This window comes from Sander vitreus, chromosome 16, assembly GCF_031162955.1.
Source record: "Sander vitreus isolate 19-12246 chromosome 16, sanVit1, whole genome shotgun sequence".
Taxonomy (NCBI): Eukaryota; Metazoa; Chordata; class Actinopteri; order Perciformes; family Percidae; genus Sander; species Sander vitreus.
Genome location: NC_135870.1, coordinates 27,396,332 through 27,419,271, shown reverse-complemented (window position 1 = coordinate 27,419,271; position 22,940 = coordinate 27,396,332). Strand labels below are relative to the sequence as shown.

The 22,940-nt window shown below is 42.6% G+C and overlaps 2 protein-coding genes across 2 annotated transcripts in view; one reads left to right on the top strand and one right to left on the bottom strand.

Annotated features, from left to right (window-relative positions):
* LOC144531180 (SWI/SNF-related matrix-associated actin-dependent regulator of chromatin subfamily B member 1-like) overlaps window positions 1-22,940 on the top strand; it is a 63,771-nt gene that overhangs the window by 29,438 nt on the left and 11,393 nt on the right. The window contains exons 5-6 of the mRNA XM_078271164.1: window positions 16,059-16,186; window positions 16,340-16,506. Of these exons, the coding sequence (XP_078127290.1) occupies window positions 16,059-16,186; window positions 16,340-16,506 (295 nt within the window). The remainder of the gene's footprint in view (window positions 1-16,058; window positions 16,187-16,339; window positions 16,507-22,940) is intronic.
* Window positions 5,414-8,177, bottom strand: LOC144531628 (small ribosomal subunit protein bS1m-like). Its single transcript, XM_078271876.1, has 3 exons — window positions 7,986-8,177; window positions 7,753-7,786; window positions 5,414-5,661 (listed from the first exon to the last, which is right to left on the bottom strand). The coding sequence occupies exons 1-3, from the start codon at window positions 8,175-8,177 to the stop codon at window positions 5,414-5,416; spliced, it is 474 nt and encodes a 157-aa protein (XP_078128002.1).

Here is a 22,940-nt window from a genome sequence, read left to right as displayed (position 1 = left end):
GAGGCCTCTCAATGACCATCTCAAGGTACTAAGGTTTCACATGTTGCGCACTATAGAGGTCTTACAGGGCATTCGACAGAACGACTGGTTCACTACCATCGATCTGAAGGATGCGTATTTTCATGTCCCCATTGCACCTCACCACAGGCAGTTTCTTCGTTTCGCATTCGAGGGAAGGGCATATCAGTTCCGTGTACTCCCATTTGGGATTTCGCTGGCACCCAGGGTTTTCACCCGGTGTGTAGCGGCGGCACTAGCTCCACTCCAAGCCCAGGGAATGCGTATTTTCCCTTACCTGGACGACTGGCTCGTATGCTCCCAGTCATAGGCAGACACCCTCAGAGATTCTGCATTGCTGATATCCCATATTCCCAGGTTGGGGCTGACTGTAAATTACAAAAAGAGTTCCCTGGTACCCAGTCAGCAGATAGGATTCCTCGGTATCCAGCTGGACTCCCAAGCAATGAAGGCTGTTCCCTCTCAGCGACGGGCCAGCAGTATCTGCCAGGAAGTCAGGCACTTCAGGGGAGGCAGAGCCCTGACTCTCAGAACGTTTCAGAGACTGCTGGGGATGCTTGCAGCAGTTTGTGGTCCCACTGGGCCTCGTGTCATTGAGACCCCTCCAAATCTGGGTGAACAGCCTTGGTTTACATCCCACTCACCACAGACACAAGCTGGTCAGGGTCACTGCCAGCTGTCTGAGGCATTTACAACCCTGGAGGAAGGAAACATATCTCGTTCAGGGTGTCCCCTTAGGGTCTATACCTTCCCACAGAGCAGTAGTAACTACGGACGCTTCCCTAGAGGGGTGGGGTGCCGTATGGCAATGTCGGACAGTCAGAGGCCAATGGAATCTTTGGCAGCAGGGGCAACACATAAATGTGTTGGAGTTACATGCAGTTCTGCTTGCCCTAAAGCATTTCCTCCCAGTTCTGGTAGGGAGGCATGTACTTGTCAGAACAGACAATATGTCGGTAGTCTACCACATCAACCACCAGGGGAGCACCAAGGCCAGGCAGTCCATAAGATTGATTCAGCAGCTTTTGCAGTGGGCTCACCCTCGCCTGCTGAGCCTGAGGGCAATGTACTTACCTGGCACCCAGAACCAAGCTGCAGATCTCCTGTCCCGCCAGCGTCCCCATCCGGGAGAATGGAGACTTCACCCAGAGGTTGTACAAGCCATCTGGCACAGGTACGGCGAGGCGGAAGTGGATCTTTTTGCCTCCCAGGCAACAACACACTGTCCTCTCTGGTTTTCTTTTGGGGAACCAAGTCCCCTAGGCCAAGATGCTCTGGCACATGCATGGCCCATGCAACTGCTGTACGCTTTTCCGCCTCCTTCCCTGCCATTAATATTGCCAACACTGGACAGGCTGTCTGCAGCGGGACATGAGATACTGCTAATAGCCCCCAGATGGTCAGGAAGAGTATGGTTTCCAGTGTTACACCAACAGGAAGAGCCTTGGTGCCTTCCGGTGAGAATGGATCTCCTCTCACAGTTGGGCGGCCAAATCTGGCACCCGAACCCATCTTGGCTGAAACTGCCCTTCAGAGGCCAGACCCATTGCTAGGGCTCTGTGAGCCAGCAGTGGTGCGGACTATTCAGTTCCCGGGCACCCTCCACCAATGTGCTCTATGCTAATAGGTGGAAGCTTTTTGCCAAGTGGTGCCAAGCTCAAAATCAGGAGCCAACACAATGCTCCATACCGGGTATACTCAGTTTTCTCCAGTCACTCCTTGATCGGGGCCTCGCAGCCTCCACAATCAGAGTGTATATTGCCGCCATCTCATCTATGCACAATAGAGTGGTGACCCGCTTCCTAAAGGGAGCTCAGCGATTGAGGCCTCCTCGGCGAAACCCAGTGCCCTCCTGGGACTTGCCCCTTTGGCGTGCACTGTGCAAACCCCCATTTGAACCCCTGGGGGGTATAGCGTTGAACTGGCTGTCCATGAAGACAGCCTTTCTCTTGGCCATTACATCAGCAAAGGGGGTAGGAGAGCTACATGCCTTTTCCATAAATGAAGAGTGTCTGCATTGGCATCCGGGGGGTACAGGAGTAACCTTATGGCCGAACCCCTCTTTTCTCCCAAAGACCTTTTCGTCCTCATACATCAACCATCCTCTTAGGCTGGCAGCCTTTGAACCCCGAGATCAGAGGTCTGAACTAGGGTTGAACACTGAGCTTTTGTACCCCGTACGGACACTCAGGATTTATCTTCAGGAGACCGCCCAAATCTGGCAGTCAGACGCATTGTTTGTCTATCATACAGGGCCAAGACGGGGCCTTGCCCTGTCCAAACAGCGGCTGTCAAGATGGATAGCCAAGACCATCGGCCATGCTTACAAGAGCAGTGGTGCCCCTCTCAGACATTTATGCAGCAGCTTCATGGGCTTAAACCTGCACATTTGCTAGATTCTACAGGGTTAATGTTGTACCACATAACCCAGTGGCTGCAGCAGTACTTCCTACACCTTCACAACATCCCTAACAGGCAGGTAACAATTCCTCCTGACTTTGTTGATATTAGCCATCCAGGTGCTGAAAGCACCAGAAACGAAATAGAACGATGGTTACGTATAGAACCGCGGTTCTATAAGTTTCGGATGACCACCAGAGCTCGGCAGTCACTCGGAATATCCATGAGAAGATTGCCAAGAGGTCACTTCCTGGGTGGGCCTGCCCTTTGTGCCGGGGCACAGGGCATACGTCACCCAGGTCACAGGTGACTTTGTTGATACAAACACTCGACCTGCACATGCGTGCGATGGATATCCAGATGCTGAAACACCGCCTCTGGTGATCATCCGAAACTTTTAGAACCGCGGTTACATACGTAACCATCGTTAAGGGCCCATAAAATAGCATTCGGGGAATTTTCAGCCCAACCAATGGTACATACCATATTAGGAGACCTTAAGGAACAGTGTGAAATACCCTATATAATCATTCTATTACCCCTTTAACAGAGAGAGGTGATCAGACAATGTGCAATATGAAGGCATGACACAGCCCTATATGCATTGATCACTTTTGTATAGACCTGATCCAATGTGTTTCTCCCCTGGTTGGACTTTAATTGTTCTGATAAAAACTGGTTAAGCTGAGATTAGTCTGATTAAAATCTCCTGCTACAATGAAAACTCCTTCAGTTGAGAGAGTTCAGTTGTTCAGTGATAGCAGAGTGTAGAGGCTTCAGTGCCAGTCCAGCATTAGCATGGGGTGGGATGTAAACAGCTGTCACATAAACAGAGGAGAGTTCCCTTGGTGTATAAACCGGCCTGCATTTCACAATGATGTATTCAACATCATTCTCATTCATTTCGTATCAATCTATTAAATTTTGACAATATTTTGAATTCTATCCTCATGTAAGCTATTGCAGTCAATGGGAATAGAGCATCTTTAAACATCAGTTTTGGAGGAATCAGTCTTTGTAAAAATTACAGATTTCTATGTTGTTTACTTTAAGTACAGAAATTCTCAGAATCTTGTCTTGATAACTGATTATTTGACAATAGTTTGAAATCTGCCTTTATATGCAGCCCTGGTGATTGCCTCAGATATTGTGTAGTGTGAAGCCATCTTTGGTTTCTTACTTGGCACATAGCTCAACAAGATCATAACATGCCCTTGATGTCTTAGGTTATGAGCTTGAGCCCCGGGGGAGGTGCAGAATAAGGGCTCCTGCACACTGCCTGCATGAGCGTGTCTGCTGCGTGGCGTGTCCGTTTTTATTTTGGCTCCCATGTAACAGGTTAGAGCTTGCACACTGCCTGCGTGACACGCACGTCTCAGGCGTGGCTCGAGCCGCACCAAAAATACGTGCATGCCAGAAATAGGACCGATGCCTATTTTTCACGCGACACGCAAGCGTGTTGGCTTCCAACATTCTCGCGTTTCCATGTAAAATAGAATACGAAAATATATATATATGTCATTTTGACACACATACATTTAGTAAATGACATTTTGATGTATGAAAGTCTCTAGGTTTTGACATAAATGCAGATATAAATGTAATATAAAAAACAAATAATAAATAATTATCGATTTTTATTTATTGCACCTGTCAATACAGAACGAAATATTCTGTAGCCTATTTTGCCGTCAATACTGCCAACATTGTCTTTGCTGTAATCAAATCGGTATATATTTATGTTTTAACATGAAGTATACTACTGTTTGAGTGCAGTAAGTTTCCACAACTCTCTTATGGGCTGAAATATGTGCCTCCAGAAACTGAATTTGAATCATTTATATTTGAATTTCAATTGCTAAACTTGAATAATTGCATTGAAAAAGTCCAATAAAATTTGATCCTCACTGAAAATTCAACTCTCTATGTATCTTTACATTCAGTTCTCACAATTCAGATTCAGTTCTCAAAATTCTAATTCAAGTTACTGTGACATCTGTGACATCTGGGTAGTTGAAGGATGAAGGAAGAGCCATTGAGCGCAGATTGATACACAAGACTCCTCTTCGGACTTATAGATATATATACTGACTAGATGTCGCCTTGGCTACTGCTGTTCAATAGAGCCGCCATCTTGGCACGGGGAAGCCAATCCTCTTTACGGCATCAGCGTCAATGTAGGCAAAGGTCTAACGGAAATAAAATCACCATAAATCGTCAAAATCTCATGCGATTTTCAAGTTTTTTTGGTTCGTTCCAAAGGTCGGACATGTATTTATGATCGAGTCCAGAGAAAATGTAAGCTTTTGATATTAATATAATCTACTTCATGTTCAAAATGTAATTCCTAGTGCTAGTAGGCCTAGGTTTATTAGTCACATTCTTCCACTTAAGTAAACTTAAAATGAACTAGCCTAGCCTACTGCATGCAAAATGGCTACAATGGTGTGACTATTGTAGCCATTATGTTAATTAATTTAAACATTTGAATTGTATTGGTTTACTTTGTATATCGGCAAGCCTGCAATACAATGTGATGTAAGAGCCAGTCCCCTGAGTTTATACAAGATGTTTCCACATTAAAACACAAAATAGTAAATTATTATTTGAGTATTATTTGTATCAACTCTAATATCTGATCGTTTGTCTCCTTAGAGCGTTTATAAATAGTTAGTTTTGTTTGTGATTTAAAAATTTAGCTTTATCATCATGTGCAGTAACAAACAAAACAAAGAGACTAATTAATGTGTTAATACAAAGAATATTTATTATTTAGTTTATTATAATCAGTTCACAGTTCTGAGTCCAAACGGAAACTTCACCCTTCTGCTTCAAAGTGAAGTTTACACAGACTGAAATGTCCAGGCTCACTCCTCCACTATTTATTCATTTATTTCTGCATGTATTTATTTATTTAACGAGACTTAAAGTCATGTTTCGTCATCCACAGTCCGTGTCCCACTAGACTCCCTTTAGGAAACCTGTGATTTAAACTTCAGCAGGCTGTGACAGTCCGCTCTGCTGGGTCCTGGTTCGAATGGTTCTCCCAGGCTTCCCTTCCCTCCAGCGGGCCCAGCAGTACGGCCTGGGCCTCTAGCAGCGTGGTGTCAGTTTTGGCTCCCAGGAAGCGGGCAGTGAGCTCCAGATCCTGCAGCCGCAGACAGACTCTGCTGCCCCGCTGTAGCTTCTCTCCGTCGTCATGTATCAGCCTTGTAGTTACGATAGTAACACTTGCTCTTTCTCCTGAGATGATTGACAAATCCGTGACGAGAGTTAAATGCTTTGATCTCCTGCCAATCACTCACGCACAGACAGGAGAACGGTACAGAATGTAGCAGTATGTTAGTGGGCTTTTTTCTTTTTAATTATGTTGAAGTTAAGTGGTTAGCCCAGAACGTAAGTTAAAACTATTCTGTAGCTTGCTAAACTGTCTTGGGTTTTACTGCCTCGTTATCTGTGTAAACGTTAAATGTTTATTCATATTTCAATAAGTGTTCTGCTATGATGTGGATACACTTAGCCCGTGACATTTATTTGTAGAGAGATATACATATTATATTATTGCCTTGATAATATTGCTGTTGCTGCTTTTCTTATTGCATAGCTGATAGATGTGCAGATTGTTTAATATTACTTGTGCAGCCATGTGTTGATATTCAGGTTGCGTTTGCTAGCAACGTGCAATCGCCAGTAAACGGCATAGACAGTAAAAGAAAGGTAAACAGACTAGCGCTTGTGGAGCCACGTGCTTAGCTATTAAAGATGTATTACACTGTTTGCTCCGTTATGGATATGTGTGCTGTAAAAGATGTGGCTTATTCTCAGTTTGTGATACTGAGCAATAATATGTTACATTTATGTTAATTATTACAGAGAAATTAATGTAATTCTTAGTATTGTTTATTGTTATATGCTGGTGGCTATAACATTTCCATCCATCCATCCATCTTTCATCTGCTTATCCGGGGTCGGGTCGCGGGGGTAGCAGCTCCAGCAGGGGACCCCAAACTTCCCTTTCCCGGGCCACATTAACCAGCTCCGACTGGGGGATCCCGAGGCGTTCCCAGGCCAGGTTAGAGATATAATCCCTCCACCTAGTCCTGGGTCTCCCCGAGGCCTCCTCCCAGCTGGACGTGCCTGGAACACCTCCCTAGGGAGGCGCCCAGGGGGCATCCTTACCAGATGCCCGAACCACCTCAACTGGCTCCTTTCGACGCAAAGGAGCAGCGGCTCTACTCAGAGCTCCTCACGGATAACTGAGCTTCTCACCCTATCTCTAAGGGAGACGCCAGCTACCCTCCTGAGGAAACCCATTTCGGCCACTTGTACCCTGGATCTTGTTCTTTCGGTCATGACCCAGCCTTGACCATGACCATAGGTGAGGGAAGGAACAAAAACTGATAGATTGAGAGCTTTGCCTTCTGGCTCAGCTCTCTTTTACATCTAACGGTGCGATAAATTGAATGTAATACCGCACCTGCTGTGCCGATTCTCCGACCAATCTCCCGCTCCATTGTCCCCTCACTCGCGAACAAGACCCCAATGTACTTGAACTCCTTCACTTAGGGTAAGGACTCATTCCCTACCTGGAGAAGGCACTCCATCGGTTTCCTGCTGAGAACCATGGCCTCCGATTTAGAGGTGCTGATCCTCATCCCAGCCGCTTCACACTCGGCTGCGAACCGATCCAGTGAGTGCTGAAGGTCACAGGCCGATGATGCCATCAGGACCACATCATCTGCAAAAAGCAGCGATGAGATCCCCAGCCCACCGAACTGCAACCCCTCTCCACCCTGACTACGCCTCGATATCCTGTCCATAAATACTACAAACAGGATTGGTGACGAAGCGCAGCCCTGGCGGAGGCCAACTCTCACCTGAAACGAGTCCGACTTACTGCCGAGAACCCGGACACAGCTCTCGCTTTGGTCGTACAGAGATTGGATGGCCCTGAGAAGGGACCCCCTCACCCCGTACTCCCGCAGCACCTCCCACAGTATCTCCTAGGGCACCCGGTTATACGCCTTCTCAAGATCCACAAAACACATGTAGACTGGTTGGGCATACTCCCAGGCTCCCTCCAGGATCCTTGCGAGAGTAAAGATCTGGTCCGTTGTTCCACGACCAGGACGGAATCCGCATTGTCCGCTATAACATTTAGTTTTGGTAAATAATGTTCATAGTAAGTCAGATGCTTATTAATGTGCATTATTATTTGCTTATATTTCAGAACCACATCCAACTTCACATGTAATGTCAAATACAACTTCATAGTTAACTTCATGTTGGAGTTGTAAATAAATCTTCCTGGATCTCAAAGTCAGACGTTCTTACCGGACACCCTACAGTGGGCCAGTGTTTCAGCAGCCTGTTTCAATAGTTTTTACAAGCCTATTGCATAGATTTTTGTAATATAATAAACACTGTTACACTTTTTGAAACTATTTCAGCTTGTGTAGGCCTATCAGTGTTTTCTGAACATATTGAACACACTTTTAAAAATACAGCGATATTACCGAAAACCGTGATACTTTTCGTCACTATAATGTAAGGTTGAATTTTCATACCGTTACATCCCTAACTACGTGGAAGATCCTCCTGATCACCACTCTGTCTTTGGCCGGTCCCATCTGGATCAGCGGGGACCAGCGGGGACCAGCAGCGAGGCAAAGCTGTGTTCCTACCCGGGGGAAGAGACGCTGCCGACAGCCAGGTAACTCGCCGCCGCCGGAGCTCAGATTGCAGGTCGAAGGCGGCATATATATCATAAAACACATTCTCACCTGTGAAATGTTATCCCTTGCTGTTTGGTTTTTTAATTTCTTTCGTTCAAACATCCATAAGCAGCACAACAGTCTGGCATCTTTAGTGCTGATCCTGCGCCACTGAACTCTTATCTATCGATCTGCGCTTGATTGCTCTTCCTTCATCCTTCAACTACCCGGATGTCTGTCACAGTAACTTGAAATTGAATTTTGAGAACTGAATCTGAATTGTGAAAACTGAATGTGAAGATATATAGAGAGTTGAATTTTCAGTGAGGATCAAATTTTATTGGACTTCAGTTCCAAATGAATAAATTCAATTTCAAATTATTCTATTCAGTTTTTTCAATGCAATGATTCAAATTAAACAATACAATTTCAAATTATGTGATTCAAATTCAGTTTTTTAATGCAATTATTCAAGTTCAGAAATTCAAATTCAGTTTCTGGTGGCACATATTTCAGCCCATACTCTCTCCCCATATGTCGAACAAGGGTGATCCAAATCACGTTTCTGGTGTGCAAAGACATAGACGCACAACGCCACACAGCTTACACGCAACTGACACGCAACAGAAACACCACACTCACGCCACGCAGGCAGTGTGCAGGAGTCCTAAACGTGCTAAGGCTTACTCAGGCATTGTGCTGTGTGGACTAGAGAATTAGGTTTCTAGGTATTTTTCTATTGTATTTCTCAATAGTATTTCTCATTTGTATTCCTCTTTCTTCTTCTTCTTCTTCTTATTCTTCCAAACTGTCCAACATGTTTACAGGTACATGCTTTAAAGGAAAAATGTGCCACCTTTAATGTGGATGTCCAGTCAGTACTGATGGTATATGTTGTCCATTGAAAAAATAAATTCCCCAGTGTGTGCTATATTGACTGAGAAAGCGAGTTCTCCTGCTTGTTGAGCTGTGGCAGCTGTGCCTCATGTACCAGGATGCATTGTGCGCCATCAGCGAGTTTGCTAAGCTCTCTTAGCTTTTTTAGTTAACAAAATAAATTCACAAAATGTCAAGAAAGTAAATACAGCGGTACACCTTCCTAATTCAAGTTTGTCTCTATCACTGCTCTCTACAGCTCAGGTTCTGGAGGCTCCCTGCCACTGGCAATTGCCTCCCAGCTGTTGATGTAGCCTCTCTACGGTGGCCGACAGGGGCAAACGCACTGCAACTTAATGAAACACACTCAAATAGACAAAACACAAGCAAATTAAGAAAACCTCTTAATTAAAGGAGAATTCCGGTCGATTTCAACACATAGCTCTGTTGTCTGTAAATTTGGAGTGCTGTCAGTAGCGAGAAAAACGAAAACAATCGGTGCTGCCTACACCGTGTTATCCTCCTGCTAGATTTTGCAAGTTTTAAACTAGTTTTTAGCCTCTAAACATGTTTGAAATGTCATTACAGTGTGTGCAGTTATTCCTTCCGAGGGAACACAGCGAATCTGACTGCAGTAGATGTGACAGAAATGCATATAAGTTGTGTTAATCCATACCTCTGTTATTTCCTGTTTTCCGGTGAAGTCCACACTAGGCGATTGCTGAACTCATACAATCCAATATTCCAAAACTTATTTTTCCCCCCAAAAAACGATTTGCCGTGGTTATGTCCATAGTAATGACTGTAGCAACAGGCTGTAACCTGACACCACAGCTCACCCAGCAGAGCAGGGCCGGCTACAGTTCAAAAGTTCAAGAGCTATCGCGCATGGGTAACTAAGCAACGGTGGAGATTGTCGGCGAAAGCAGAGAGGAGCTCGCAGAGCTAACAGACAGAGCTTGGAGTTAGATCAGGAGGAATATGAGAAAATGGTTTGAGTTTGTGTTATATGAGCATGTTCTAGGCCTTGGAAAAGAGTACTGAACATTTTTTTTCTTTGTACACTTCAGACTAAGTTGCGGCATGATTATGTATAAAACCAGACACTGCTTTATACATAATAACACAATCAATTGATTGTGTCTAAATTGTGATATTGTAATTTACTTTTTGTTGTTGTTGAAGTAAAGACACAAAAGCGCAAATGAAATGTGTACTGTTATAAAACCACTGATCACAGACAGGTGTTAGCAATATATTATATAACTGTACAATTTACTTATTCTTACAATTTACTTATTCAACTCAAAATTTCCTCTGCCTCTTTGAATCCCGTGTAACTTCCAGTGGGGAAGGGGTACTCTTGTTTGATCACTGCTACAACACAGCTAGGTAATGTTCTTCTGGTGCCATGGCCAAGGCGCTCTCCTCTCAGAACCCACTCCAGAATCACCTGGTAGGCCACGAGTCGGCATTGGCTGGGGGGGGGGGGGCAAGCTTTGGGTATTTCACTAAAGAAGTGGCGCATCTATTTATAATAATTTATAGAGCGCTTTTCATGGTACTCAAATACACTTTACAGTAAAAACCAGCACATATATCACATTTAAAACAGGCAATAAAACCAACAATAAATAAAACCAGTAACTAGTAAGCCTATTGTATGTGGAAAGCTAATCTGAAGAGGTGTGTTTTGATTAGTGTTTTGAATGTGTATTTACAGCTAAAAGCAAATGTACCTAGGACAGACTCACGAAAGCCTGTTGTACTCACTCATTAGACAGCTGGCCATCAGGTCCGTCCGGTTTAGGTTGCTTCTTCCAATTTACTTTCGGGACAAAAAAAAACGCTTCCAGAACATCCTTATAGATCAAATGGGGAAACCTCTCTGTATGGGCGAAACAATGTCTGTTATCTGGGGACCCATCCAGACCAGGCTGTATGAGATCCCATTCCTTACAGCACTGGCTTTCATCCTCAGTGGTCATTGCGATACAGTTTCCACAGGAGCACCACCCTGTCCCCGCACGTCGTGGCCTTGAAGCAGCAGCCTCCTGCTCCTCTGTTTGTGCCCTTCTCTCGACAAGATCTTGTGCCAATAACTCTTCGTCTGTATATTCAGGTTCAAAAAGATAACCCCGACCATCAAACTCCAAAAACTCCTCTGTGTGTTCCACATCGGATTGGGATGAACTATCCATCTGAGCTGATATTCTACACTGACACAATCTCGTTATCCGTTATCTGTGAGTAGGGTAGGCACTTGTAATGACATTTCAAACATGTTTAGAGGCGAAAAACAAGTTTAAAACTTGCCCTGTTTCAGCCTGTTGGCTGCAAAATCTAGCAGGAGGATAACACGGTGTAAGCAGCACCGATAGTTTTCTTTTTTCTCGCTACTGACAGCACTCCAAATTTACAAACGACAGAGCTACGTGTTGAAATCGACCGGAATTCTCCTTTAATTTGACAACACATGCGCAGCATTTAGCAAATGCGCTGCATTTACACACAACACAACCAATTACACAAACACCCTGCAAATATAGAAACAATGCAAAAAGAAAAGCACACAAACCCCTAAAACAAATGCAACAAAAAATGCTGCATCCAGTTTACACAATGGAAGTTCTCCAGGCCTCTAGGGGGAGCACTGGTGGAACAGCTTTTTAATCCATATAGCTATATACTGTCACACAATGCACTTATGTGAAGAAGATAGTGGATTGCAAAAGCAGAAAGCATTTAGTCTAACATTATCAGTCTAACATGTCTAACATGTATCAGTCCGAACGTTAATGCTAGCATGTAATGTAAATCAATATGCTTGCTAGTTGAGGTGAGACAGCTCTCACTGCGGTGACACACAGCTGGTTAGCATTTGGGTTAGTTGTTCATTTTAAGAGACCTGTCTTTTTTTCTTTTTTTGTATGTTTACTATTGCTCTCTAAAGCAAAAGTTTTTCTTAACCAGTAACTTGAATAATTGGTGGAATAATTGGTAAAATACTTGACTACTAAAATTGTTCACATCGTGTGAGTAGTACCTCTGCTTTTACCTGAACAATAAACTGGACTGAACTGACAACACAAAGGCCAGAGCAGACTGTATCTGCTGAGGAGACTCAGGTCCTTTGGGGTGCAAGGGGCTCTACTGAGGACCTTTTATGACTCTGTGGTGGCGTCAGCCATTTTACTGGGGCAGTGGCATTTCACTGGCAGATAGTAAAACCAAAGCTGGTTAGAGAGGCCAATTCTGTTCTTGGATGCCCCTTTGACACTGTGGCGGCTGTGGGAGATAGGAGTATAGTGGCTAAATTATCTGCCATGATGGAGAACTTATTCCACCCTATGCAGGACACTCTGAAGGTACTGAGCAGCTCTTTCAGTGACAGGCTGCTGCACCCGCGCTGCGTCAAGGAGAGATATCGCAGGTCTTTTCTTCCTGCTGCTGTCAGACTTTACAATCAGCACTGCTCCCAGTAGACCACATAAACAAAACACACACACACCAGGACTGATTACTGTGCAATAATGTGACTGTATATACTTTAAATACCACTGTTTACTATTTTATTCTTTACTTATATTTATTTGTTTGTTTTTAAGAGTAAACTAAACTTGCTGCTGTGACATTGTGAATTTCCCCATTGTGTAATTTATTATTATCATTGAAATTATCTTTATTGGGTTTTTGCACAGGTTTCCAAGCAATATTTACAATGTCAACATTTTAAGTAATGGAAAACCAATATTGACATGTGTTGCAATATACATTAAAATAGATATGAAAAATAAAATGCATGACAACAAAGAAATAATAAAATAAAGTATATTGAGAGAGGAAAGGGGGAAGAGAGGGAGGGGGGATGCAGGGCATAGATATACAGGTCTATATAGATATATAGGTCTGAAATTATTTTCTATATGTTCTACAAAGGGCTGCCACACTTTTTTAAATTTCTTATCTGAGCCACCGAGGGAGCATCTCATTCTTTCTAATTTAAGATGTGCCATAACGTCGGTCACCCAGCGTCCAAATGACGGTGGGTTAGCTGATTTCCAGTGCAAAAGGATGAGTCGTCTAGCCAGCAGAGATGAAAAGGCTAGTACTTCCGATTGAGCAGTTGTGAGTTCAGAGCCAAGAGGTGCTATCCCAAAAATACGAATCATAAGAGCAGGGTCCACATCTTTATTAAAAACCTGTGTGTATGTATAAAAAATTGCAGACCAAAATAGACGGAGCTTAGAGCAAGCCCAGAACATATGATACAGCATTCCTGGTTCCTGATGGCACCTAAGGCATGTTGGATCGGAACCAGGATATATCTTAGCAAGTCTTGCCCTTGATAGGTGAAGTCTATGGCAGATCTTAAACTGCAGTACCCTATGTCTGATACATATGGAGGAGTGTATCCTCTGTATAGCACATTGCCAATCCACATCCAGGATTACTCTTCCTAATTCTTCTTGCCACTGCTCCTTAATGTGGTTGAGGGAGGGTGTGTCTATTCCTTGTATTGTATGATATAATCTAGAAACTAACCCTCTACCAGATGAGTTATAATCAAGACACTCGTCAATCCAATCATGAACTGGCGGCGCTGGGAACGAAGAAAAGTTTTTTTTTAACATAGTCCCTAACCTGTAAATACCTAAAGAAATGTGACTGTGGAATTGAGTAATGCTGTACCATTTGCTGGAAGGTAATACATGTTCCATTAGCAAAAAAATCCTTAACACAAGCCAAACCCCTTTTAGACCATGTCTGAAATACTGGGTCTAACTGGGTCTAGTTCGGTGCTTAAAATGCATCCTGAACTGGGACCATATTTTGAGTGTGGCACACACTATTGGATTGTTGGTGAGATGCTTTTTACTGAGAGGCAGTGAAGCGCATATCAATGCAGCAAAATTTATTGGAGAGCTTGCATCTTGTTCCATCAGCGCCCACAGAGGCTGGCATTCTGCAGGAGACATCCAGAATTGAATCTTGTGCACATTGGCGGCCCAGTAATAATTAATAAAATTTGGAAGACTAAGGCCTCCATCATTCTTGTGTCTTTGCAGAAACCCTTTCCTAATCTGTGGGACATCTTTATTCCAGATAAAGGAGGATACAGCCTGATCTAGATCTTTAAAATATAATTTAGGAATGAATACAGGTAGTGTTTGAAACAAAAACAGAAACTTGGGCAAGATAGTCATTTTGACAGAATTAATCCGCCCAGCTAGTGATAAGGGTAAGGTTGACCAACGGAACAGGTCACTTTTAGTCTTATCTAACAAGGGTTTAACATTCTTGTTATATAGATCCTTATAGTTACTTACTCACTATGATACCCAAAAAAGTAAAACTGTCACGCACCACACGGAATGGATATGAGCTAAGAGACATCTGCCGAGACTGATTGTTCATGGGAGAAATCAAACTTTTTGTGAGGTTGACAGAAATCTTGCCAAAGTCTGCAATAATTTGCAGCACAGCTGGAATAGAGGCGCTTGGGTTTGATAGAAAAAGCATTGAGTCATCACCATATAATGATACCTTATGTGTAATATCCCCTCTTACTATACCTATGACTTCAGGTGAGCTCCTAAGAGTAGTTGCAAGTGGCTCTATAGCAATGTCAAAAAGAAGAGGGGACAAGGGACAGTCTTGTCCGGTGCCTCTACAGATGGGGAAGTAGTCTGATAATATTCTGTTGGTTCGGACAGCTGCCTGAGGAGCAGCATATAACACTTTAATCCAAGTCTGAAAAGTCGGGCCAAAACCAAACTTGTCAAGCACCTTATACAGATAATTGTGCTCTATACGGTCAAAAGCCTTCTTTGCATCCAGTGAGACAAGTACTTCTGGAAGGTGATAATTCAGATGAGTAGAGCAGATTTAACATTCTTCGCACATTACTGAATAAATGTCTACCAACCACAAACCCTGTCTGATCAGTGTGTATAAATTTAGGCAAGACTGACTCCAGTCTGAAAGCCAATATCTTTCACCCTAATGCTAGTCACACCCTAGTAGACTCAATGGCCTATAAGATTCGCATTTAGAAGGGTCTTTGTCTTTCTTAAGAAGTACAGATATTGTAGCTTGGGCCATCGTTGTGGGCAAGGTTTTATTCTCAAAACATTCACCATACACTTCTAGTAAGAAGGGTGCCATCTTCGCTGCAAATTTCTTATAAAATTTGACTGGAAAACCGTCTGGTCCAGGGGCTTTACCAGATTTCAGACGTGTGATTGCATTAAGAATTTCCTCTACAGTGATGGGTTGATCGAGAGCTACTTTATCCGTTTCCTCAACTCCCTTCAACTCCAGTCCATCTAACCACTGGGTTATTGTGTTGTCGGTGGCTGAATCCAAAGTGTACAAGTCTTTATAGAATTGCATAAATTGGCTGTTCATTGTCCTCTGATCACAGGTGACTTTTCCATCTTACGTTATTTCTCGAATTTGATTTGCAGATTCAGATTTCCTAAGCTGATGACTCAATAGCTTGCCTGCACGCTCACCATGCTCGTAGTGCTCAAAAAATGATCGTAAGTGTAGGTCTTGAGTCTGACTGGTTGACATGATGTCATATTCTGTTTGCAAAAGGAGCCTCTCCTTGAAGAGCTCAGGGGTAGGTGCAGATGCATGCTGTCGATCTACCTGCTGAATCTTATCATGCAATTCTGTTTGGCGTGTAGATAATCTCTTGTGCTCACTAGCTGTATACAAAATGATACCTCTGATATATGCCTTCATAGTCTCCCATAATGTGCATCTGGTTACCTCTGGAAAGTCATTAGTTTGTAAAAAAGAAAAAAAAAGTCAATTTGGTCAGCAAGATATTTCACAAAATGTTCATTTGAGAGTAGACGCTGCGGAGAGACATGCTCCGGCAAGCAAAGTGCCAATACTAACTGGGATATGATCTGATATAACAATAGTTTCATAGCTACATTGTGCAATTTATGTTTTTTTTTATCTTAAATATTTAGAATTACTTGCATAAACAATAATAATCCAACATTGAGTTTTATTATGTCTTGTCTTGCTCAGCTTTGATGACCACGACCCTGCAGTGATCCATGAGAATGCAGCCCAGGTAGAAGCACTGGTTCCCATTCGTCTAGACATGGAAATAGACGGACAGAAACTGCGAGATGCCTTTACGTGGAACATGAATGGTAAATTGAATATAACATTATATATAATATTAAAAGTCAATGTGCTTACCAACATCCAAAACAACCCGTATTGTCACCTGTATAATTTATTTCAGAATGTCAAGTTATTACATTTTAGAATTTTATCTAACCTCACCAATCCGCCCTCTTCAGAAAAACTGATGACCCCAGAGATGTTTGCAGAGATTTTATGTGATGACCTGGACCTGAATCCTCTGGCCTTTGTCCCTGCCATTGCCTCAGCCATTCGTCAGCAGATTGAGTCCTACCCCACTGACAGTATACTGGAAGAGCAGGCAGACCAGAGAGTCATCATCAAGGTGGGTGCTAAATCAAAGGAACAAAAAATCCTCAGAGAATATCAGGTGACTTGACAGGAATATACTTATTGACTTATACTCTCGACAAAATTGAGGCAATATAATTGGAGACTTTATGTCTACATGTCCTCAGGTTTCCAACACAGGACAAAATATCTGTATTAATTAGGGCTGTCAAAATTAACAAAACAGTAACAAGTTAACGCAAATTCCTTTTAACGCCACACATTCTTTTGACGCGCGATTAACGAATGCGTGTTCTGTGATATTGCTCTGTAGTTTGGGAAAATCAGGAAACGATGTAGCAATAATGTTGTTGACAGTGTTGCCAACTTGGCGACTTGTCCACAACGACGTACACAACACACACCATGACCTTGGAACCACTACTTAGGGCTGCACGCTCACATGAGAGAGCACACAAACCAAGAGAGACATCTCCACTAGTTATAATACAAAAAACGTTTTTATTATGAGAGTGTTACAGTGAGCAGTGGAGTACATGTGAGGTGGGAAACTTGAAAATATTTGGGACGCCATTAAGCAAAATCAATTCTGGGATATGTGGACCAAGTTCAACATAAAACAACAACAAGCATTACCCATCCAAAATTGTGACATCTGGATATCACATAAATTTAATACTAATAAGTCAAATCAATTCAGATCAATTGATTATGAAAGAAAAACTCCAAACATTAGAAGACACAGATTAAGACAACCAAAACCCATTTGATTTCCCAATTACTTGGGAAGAATTGACCACACAGACAAAAGCTCTCCAGCCAAGGAACATGTATGGTTCAGACAGAATTAAAAATAAAATGTTTAAATGCAGCACCCCAGAGAGGCAGGGTGCAGTGTTAAAGTTGTTTAATATTGTAGTACAGTCAGGATGTTTTCCTGACATCTGGTGTGAAGGGCTTATTTGACCCCATTCATAAGAGTGGGCACAAATCAGACTCTTGCAGACTCTTTTTGGCATGAAGGGCTCTATTACAGACTTACACTGTGGTATAGGGAGCAAAATGTATGATTTGGTTAAATCTGTGTATTTAGAAAATATGGGTGCTGTTAAAATTGAAGACAAACAAAATAAATTTGTCACCCAGAGAAAAGGTGTCCGTCAGGGTTGCATTTTAAGTCTGGCTTTATTAAATGTGTATATAAATGACTAACAACTAAATAACTTGCTGTTGAGTTGGGTCAATGTGCTGCTCCTGGCCTCTCCCTTCTAGATTGAGAGATGAAGTCTCTTTTTTATTTTGATGCTGATGCACCAGTTTTAGATTAGATTAAATTCCTTTTTTTGTCATTGTAAAAGAATACAACGAAATTCCATTGCACCAAGTGAGGACGGATCTCAAGCAATAAATAAGTAAAAAAAATTAAAACAATAAAACTATATAAATAACATTTATACATTCCACTTCCACGCACACATCAACACTCACACTATCAGCAGGTACACGGCCAACATATTCTGTAAACATAAATAGATACAAATTTATTGCACAATCCCAGTTAGCTGGATGATTGCATGGTAGTGTTCAGCGTAGTGATGGCCTTTGGGTAAAAACTGTTCAACAATCTAGTGGTGCGTGTTTTAAGTGTTCTGTATCGTCTGCCTGAGGGCAGAAGGTCAAAGAGATGGTAGGCAGGGTGGGAAGCTCAGTTAAGTTTCAGTATATTTGTTGTTTTCTGGAGGCAGCAGGAGGTGAAGATGTCTTCCAAAGCAGGTAGGTGTGTGTTGGTTATTTTCAGAGCAGCTTTGATTACCCTCTGCAGGGCATTTTTGTCAGCTGCAGAGCTACTGCTGTACCACACCAGGATGTTGTAGGTCTGGACACTCTCAATCGAACAGCGATAGAAGGATACTAGCAGATGTTGTGATAGATTGACCTTCCTGAGAACTCTCAGGAAGTATAGTCGTTGCTGTGCCTTCCTGATCAGGCAGTTGATGTTGTGTTTCCATGTGAGGTTCTCCGAGATGTGTGTGCCCAGAAACTTAAATGTTGACACCCTCTCCACAACACCCCCATTTATCACCAGAGGCTGGTGCTCCTTCTTCCTCCTAAAATCAACACTGAGCTCTTTTGTTTTTTTTTGGTGTTTAGAGCCAAGTTGTTAACTGCACACCAGTCTGTTAACCTCTGGACCTCCTCCCTGTATGCCGTCTCGTCTCCCCTGCTGATCAGACCAACCACTGTTGTGTCATCAGCAAAGTTGATGATGACATTGGTGTTGTGGGTGGGTGTGCAGTCATTGGTGTATAGAGAGTACAGGAAGGGACTCAAGACACAGCCTTGTGGAGCACCTGTACTGAAAGACAGGGAAGAGGAGTGGTGGGGGCCCATCTTGACCGACTGTGGTCGGTTTGTTGAAAAGTCCCTTATCCATAGCAAGGTTATAATCATTAATGAAAACGAACGAAATAATGAAAACTAGGTGGGAAAAAACATGGTCGTTAACTGAAATAAAAATAAAAACGAGGCATTACAAAAAATAATAACTAAACTAAAACTGTAATGTCTGTTTGCAAAACTAACTAAAATAAAATAAAATTATCGAGTAAATGTCCTTAGCTTTCGTCTTTGTCAATGTCTTTCATAGAGCAAATAACGTTATATCTTTCCGACCATGACATTTCCCGTAGACATGTATAGTTTCCGACTGGGAACCCAGAAATCCCGACATTCCATGTCAAATTGATACAACATAGTCCATGCCCCTCGCCTGGCATCATAGCGGTACCGAAAGTCGGAAGAAAGCGGCACCTATTTGATTATGACTGTGTCAGATAAAAGCAAGTGCCTTGCAATGGAAGGTGGTAAAATATGTGGACAATTTATTACAGGGAAAAAATCCACGAATTTGAAAGTACATTTGAGAAGTGCACACAAGCAAGGAGGCTAACCTAGCTTACCTTAACAAGGTAAAGGAGAAAGCAAAGCCCCCTTTCCCCGAAACATAAGCTAACCCCGGTAACATTACGGGCATGGATGTATGGATACAGGGCTAGGCAGCATGACAGAGACAACAGCAGGACAGAGAACACTACAGGAAGGCTGTCATCGGCGACCCAATAGCTGCTGGTTAGTACATACGCAGGAACACCAAAAGCGGGAGGAAGTGTGGGTTAATATGTGTATTGATACTGGGATGTCTACACAACTGTGTGAGTCGATTGACTTCAAAAAATTCGCCACTTTACTCGAACCAAAGTTCAAAACACCTGTTCATGTATGTCTTCTTTAGTCTGTTGGCTATTTAGGTTTTTTTCCTGGAACATGTCACTTACACATTTTGCACTTACTGCTGCGTCTTGTGTAGACTGTTTACATATTTGTTATGACCATATGTAGGCTACATTTTATGTACATTGTGAATACATATTTCTAAAATTGTATGATGTTTTTGTTGAGTTATTATTACACAATACTTTTTCTGACCTTTATTATTAACGCTTAACGCAGCGCGATAGAGAGGGAAAGGGATGATGCGTTAATGGCCCAACAGCCAAACAAAAGTGTCTAACCTGGCTAAAGGATGGCGTTGATGTTGGACTCCCACTTCAGATCCTGGGAAATGATGGCGCCCAGAAACTTGAATGAGTCCACATTTGACACTGGGCTGTTGGATATTGTGAGGGGGGGCAGCACTGTGGGGTGCTACCTAAAGTCCACCACAGTCTTCAGAGTGTTTAGCTCTAGGTTGTGTTAACTGCACCAGAGCACCAAATTATCAACCTCTTGCCGATATGCAGACTCATCACCATCCTGGATGAGCCCAATGACAGTGGTGTCGTCCACAAATTTTAAGAGTTTGACAGCTGGGTCCTTGGAGGTACAGTCATTTGTGTACAGTCATTTGTTGTGTGTAATCAACTTTATAGAAATGCTGCCAAACCCATACATTTTAAAAATGTTTAACATATAGCCCCATTCAACCATATCAAACGCCTTCAGAATATAAGTACCTTGGCACAATAATTGATAGCAAGCTATGTTTTAAACCACACACTGATGCTGTTTGGTTTAAAAGAGTATGTACTTTTTATCGTAAACTGAGGAATTGTAACATTAACCCCACTTTTATGAGAATGTTTTATTGAGTCTGTTTTAACCTTCTGTTTTATCTGCTGGTTTGGTTCTCTGTCCATAAAAAAAAAAAAAAAAAGACGACTAGAAAGTACCGTCAGGACATGTAGCAAGATTGCAGGCATCAACTTCCCCACTCTCTCCCACATCTACTCCAACAGAGTGGCAAAGAAGGCCCAATCCATTGCAGCTGACCCTAGCCACCCCTTGTCCTGCCAGTTTAAGCTACTTCCATCAGGCTGTAGGTACTCCATGCCCAGATGCAGGTCCAATAGACTCAGAAACTCTTTTATCCCGACTTCTTATTTCCAAACCCCTTCTCGCTGCACCCTTGCCCGGATCACACACATCTTCAAACTTGGCCTTCATTTTGATCTCAAGTACACACCTGTAAAGTTTCATGACTGAATCTTGCTCGGTTGTGATGCACTCAGACACTGCAAATCGGTTTACGAGGTCAAACTTATGACGGGGCAGCTAATATGGCTGGGAAGCATGCTGGTGCACAGGCACTGATAAAACACTGTACTAATTTAATCACACAGAAAGCTTGCTTAGCCTCAGTTCTGATCAGAGACCCATTGGATTGGGTCAACCAGCTTGGAGTCCTTTTGTCTCATTCAGGGAAGTGTAAGACGATCCATGCAGCAATAGCACATGCAGAGAATCCATCATGCACTGCAATAAAACCCCTGTGTCCCACGAGATGGACAATACGGGGCAAAACCATCACAGCTGTTTTGTCACAGTATGGGTCAGTGCTGGCTAGCTTGCAGGAGATGGCTTGTGGTGCCTCAAATACTGCATCTACTGCTAATGGCCTGCTAGGGCAGTTTAGGAAAGGCAAAACAGTTTTGGGTCTCATCCTTGCCTCACCAGTGATTTGTGAGCTTGAATGCCTGAACATCTCTTTTCAGAAGAGAACTGAAACCATTGCTGGCATGAGGGCTGCTGTCAAAGTTGTTAGGACCTCACTCAAGGCCAAAAGAAATGAGGCAAGTTTCAAAACTCTGTTTGAAGAGGCGACGGCTGTTGTTCAGTCTTTAGGTGTTGCGGGAGTATATAAAAAACTGAGGACGACACGCAGTTGGATGCTGTCCTCCTCTCCTACTTCAATGCCTAACGAATCTGTCTTTCTCTCCCCTGTCTTTCACTGGTTGAAGCCTGAAAATATTGTGAACAAATTAATAACATAACTCATTACACTGGTAGGACTGTTCAGCTCTGTTTCAGACTGATACCTCCAGTTCAGGCTGGTCCTCATCCTCAACACGTGCCTTTTTCAGTCGCGGAAAATACTTTTCAATACTCACCTGGATTGAAGCAGCAAACATTCAGTAGAAAATGACATAACATTATTTATAATACGTATATTTGATTCACAGCTGCTACATATAGTGTTTTGACCTCGACAACCTAACTGCATTTTACCGCAAACTTGCAACTATTTAACTTTCTAAAGCGGGCGCAATCGCTTGTTTGCTAAGAGTCAGGTTGGTGATTGTGAATGTGTGATTGTGTAAAGGTGTTCACGAGATAGATACTACCCTTTCGTGAACTGCCGTCTTCTCTCCTTTATGGAGACAGACGCTGTGTGCACGGTGGGATCGATGGTGTTTTAGCAAATTAGTGGGATATCACAAATTAGCATATGCAGCAAATCCATATGCTAATGTATTTTTTGATCATTCATTATTCTATGTATTGCCATTTTGAATAGTTATTTGATTGTTTCCCCCCTAAAAATTACTTAGGGGATTTTGAAATTGCAGGAAGTCCTAATGCCAAAAAAATGGAAAACTATTGTCAGAGGTAATTGTGGGGAGGAAATGGGAAGCAAATCCCTGCCTTCAGTGTCAAAGTCCTTTGGGCCATCCTACCAACCTCACTCTTAAGACTTCTATAACGTATATCACATGCTTTAAAACACCCCTGGCTACTGTTTTCGATGTAAGACCACACATACCAGTAGTGTCTTGAATCGTCACATCCTGGCTACGGTACTATGACTACTTCTGTCTGTATTGCACATTACGTGTGTACTACGGACACAGGTTGATGTGTAATAGAAATATTACGTCATATCTTGCTTTGGTAAAGAGTACTCCAACAATGTAGTAGCCTACATCCTGCACAAGACTATACAGCTTTCTCATTCTGATACAGCTATACTGTACAAGTATCTTTTTCATATTTTCAGTGCAATTTTTCTATTTGATATGTTCTTGACTGTTGCAGTGCTTTGCCTGTATTTTCATTTCCTCAATATGTTTATTGTATGCACCAAACAACAAGGTCAATTCCCTGTAAGCCTTTCAGCTTTAGTGGCAAAAG

Bases quoted from the DNA above. Each gene is read 5' to 3' on its own strand.
- LOC144531628 (XM_078271876.1), bottom strand. From the start codon at position 8,177: ATGCCGCCTTCGACCTGCAATCTGAGCTCCGGCGGCGGCGAGTTACCT. The intron at 7,787-7,985 runs GTATGAAAATTC...CTATTGAAACAG, and splicing joins ACGTAGTTAGGGATGTAACG to GCTGCTGAAACACTGGCCCA. The intron at 5,662-7,752 runs GTAAGAACGTCT...CAATCATCTCAG, and splicing joins GGCCCACTGTAGGGTGTCCG to GAGAAAGAGCAAGTGTTACT.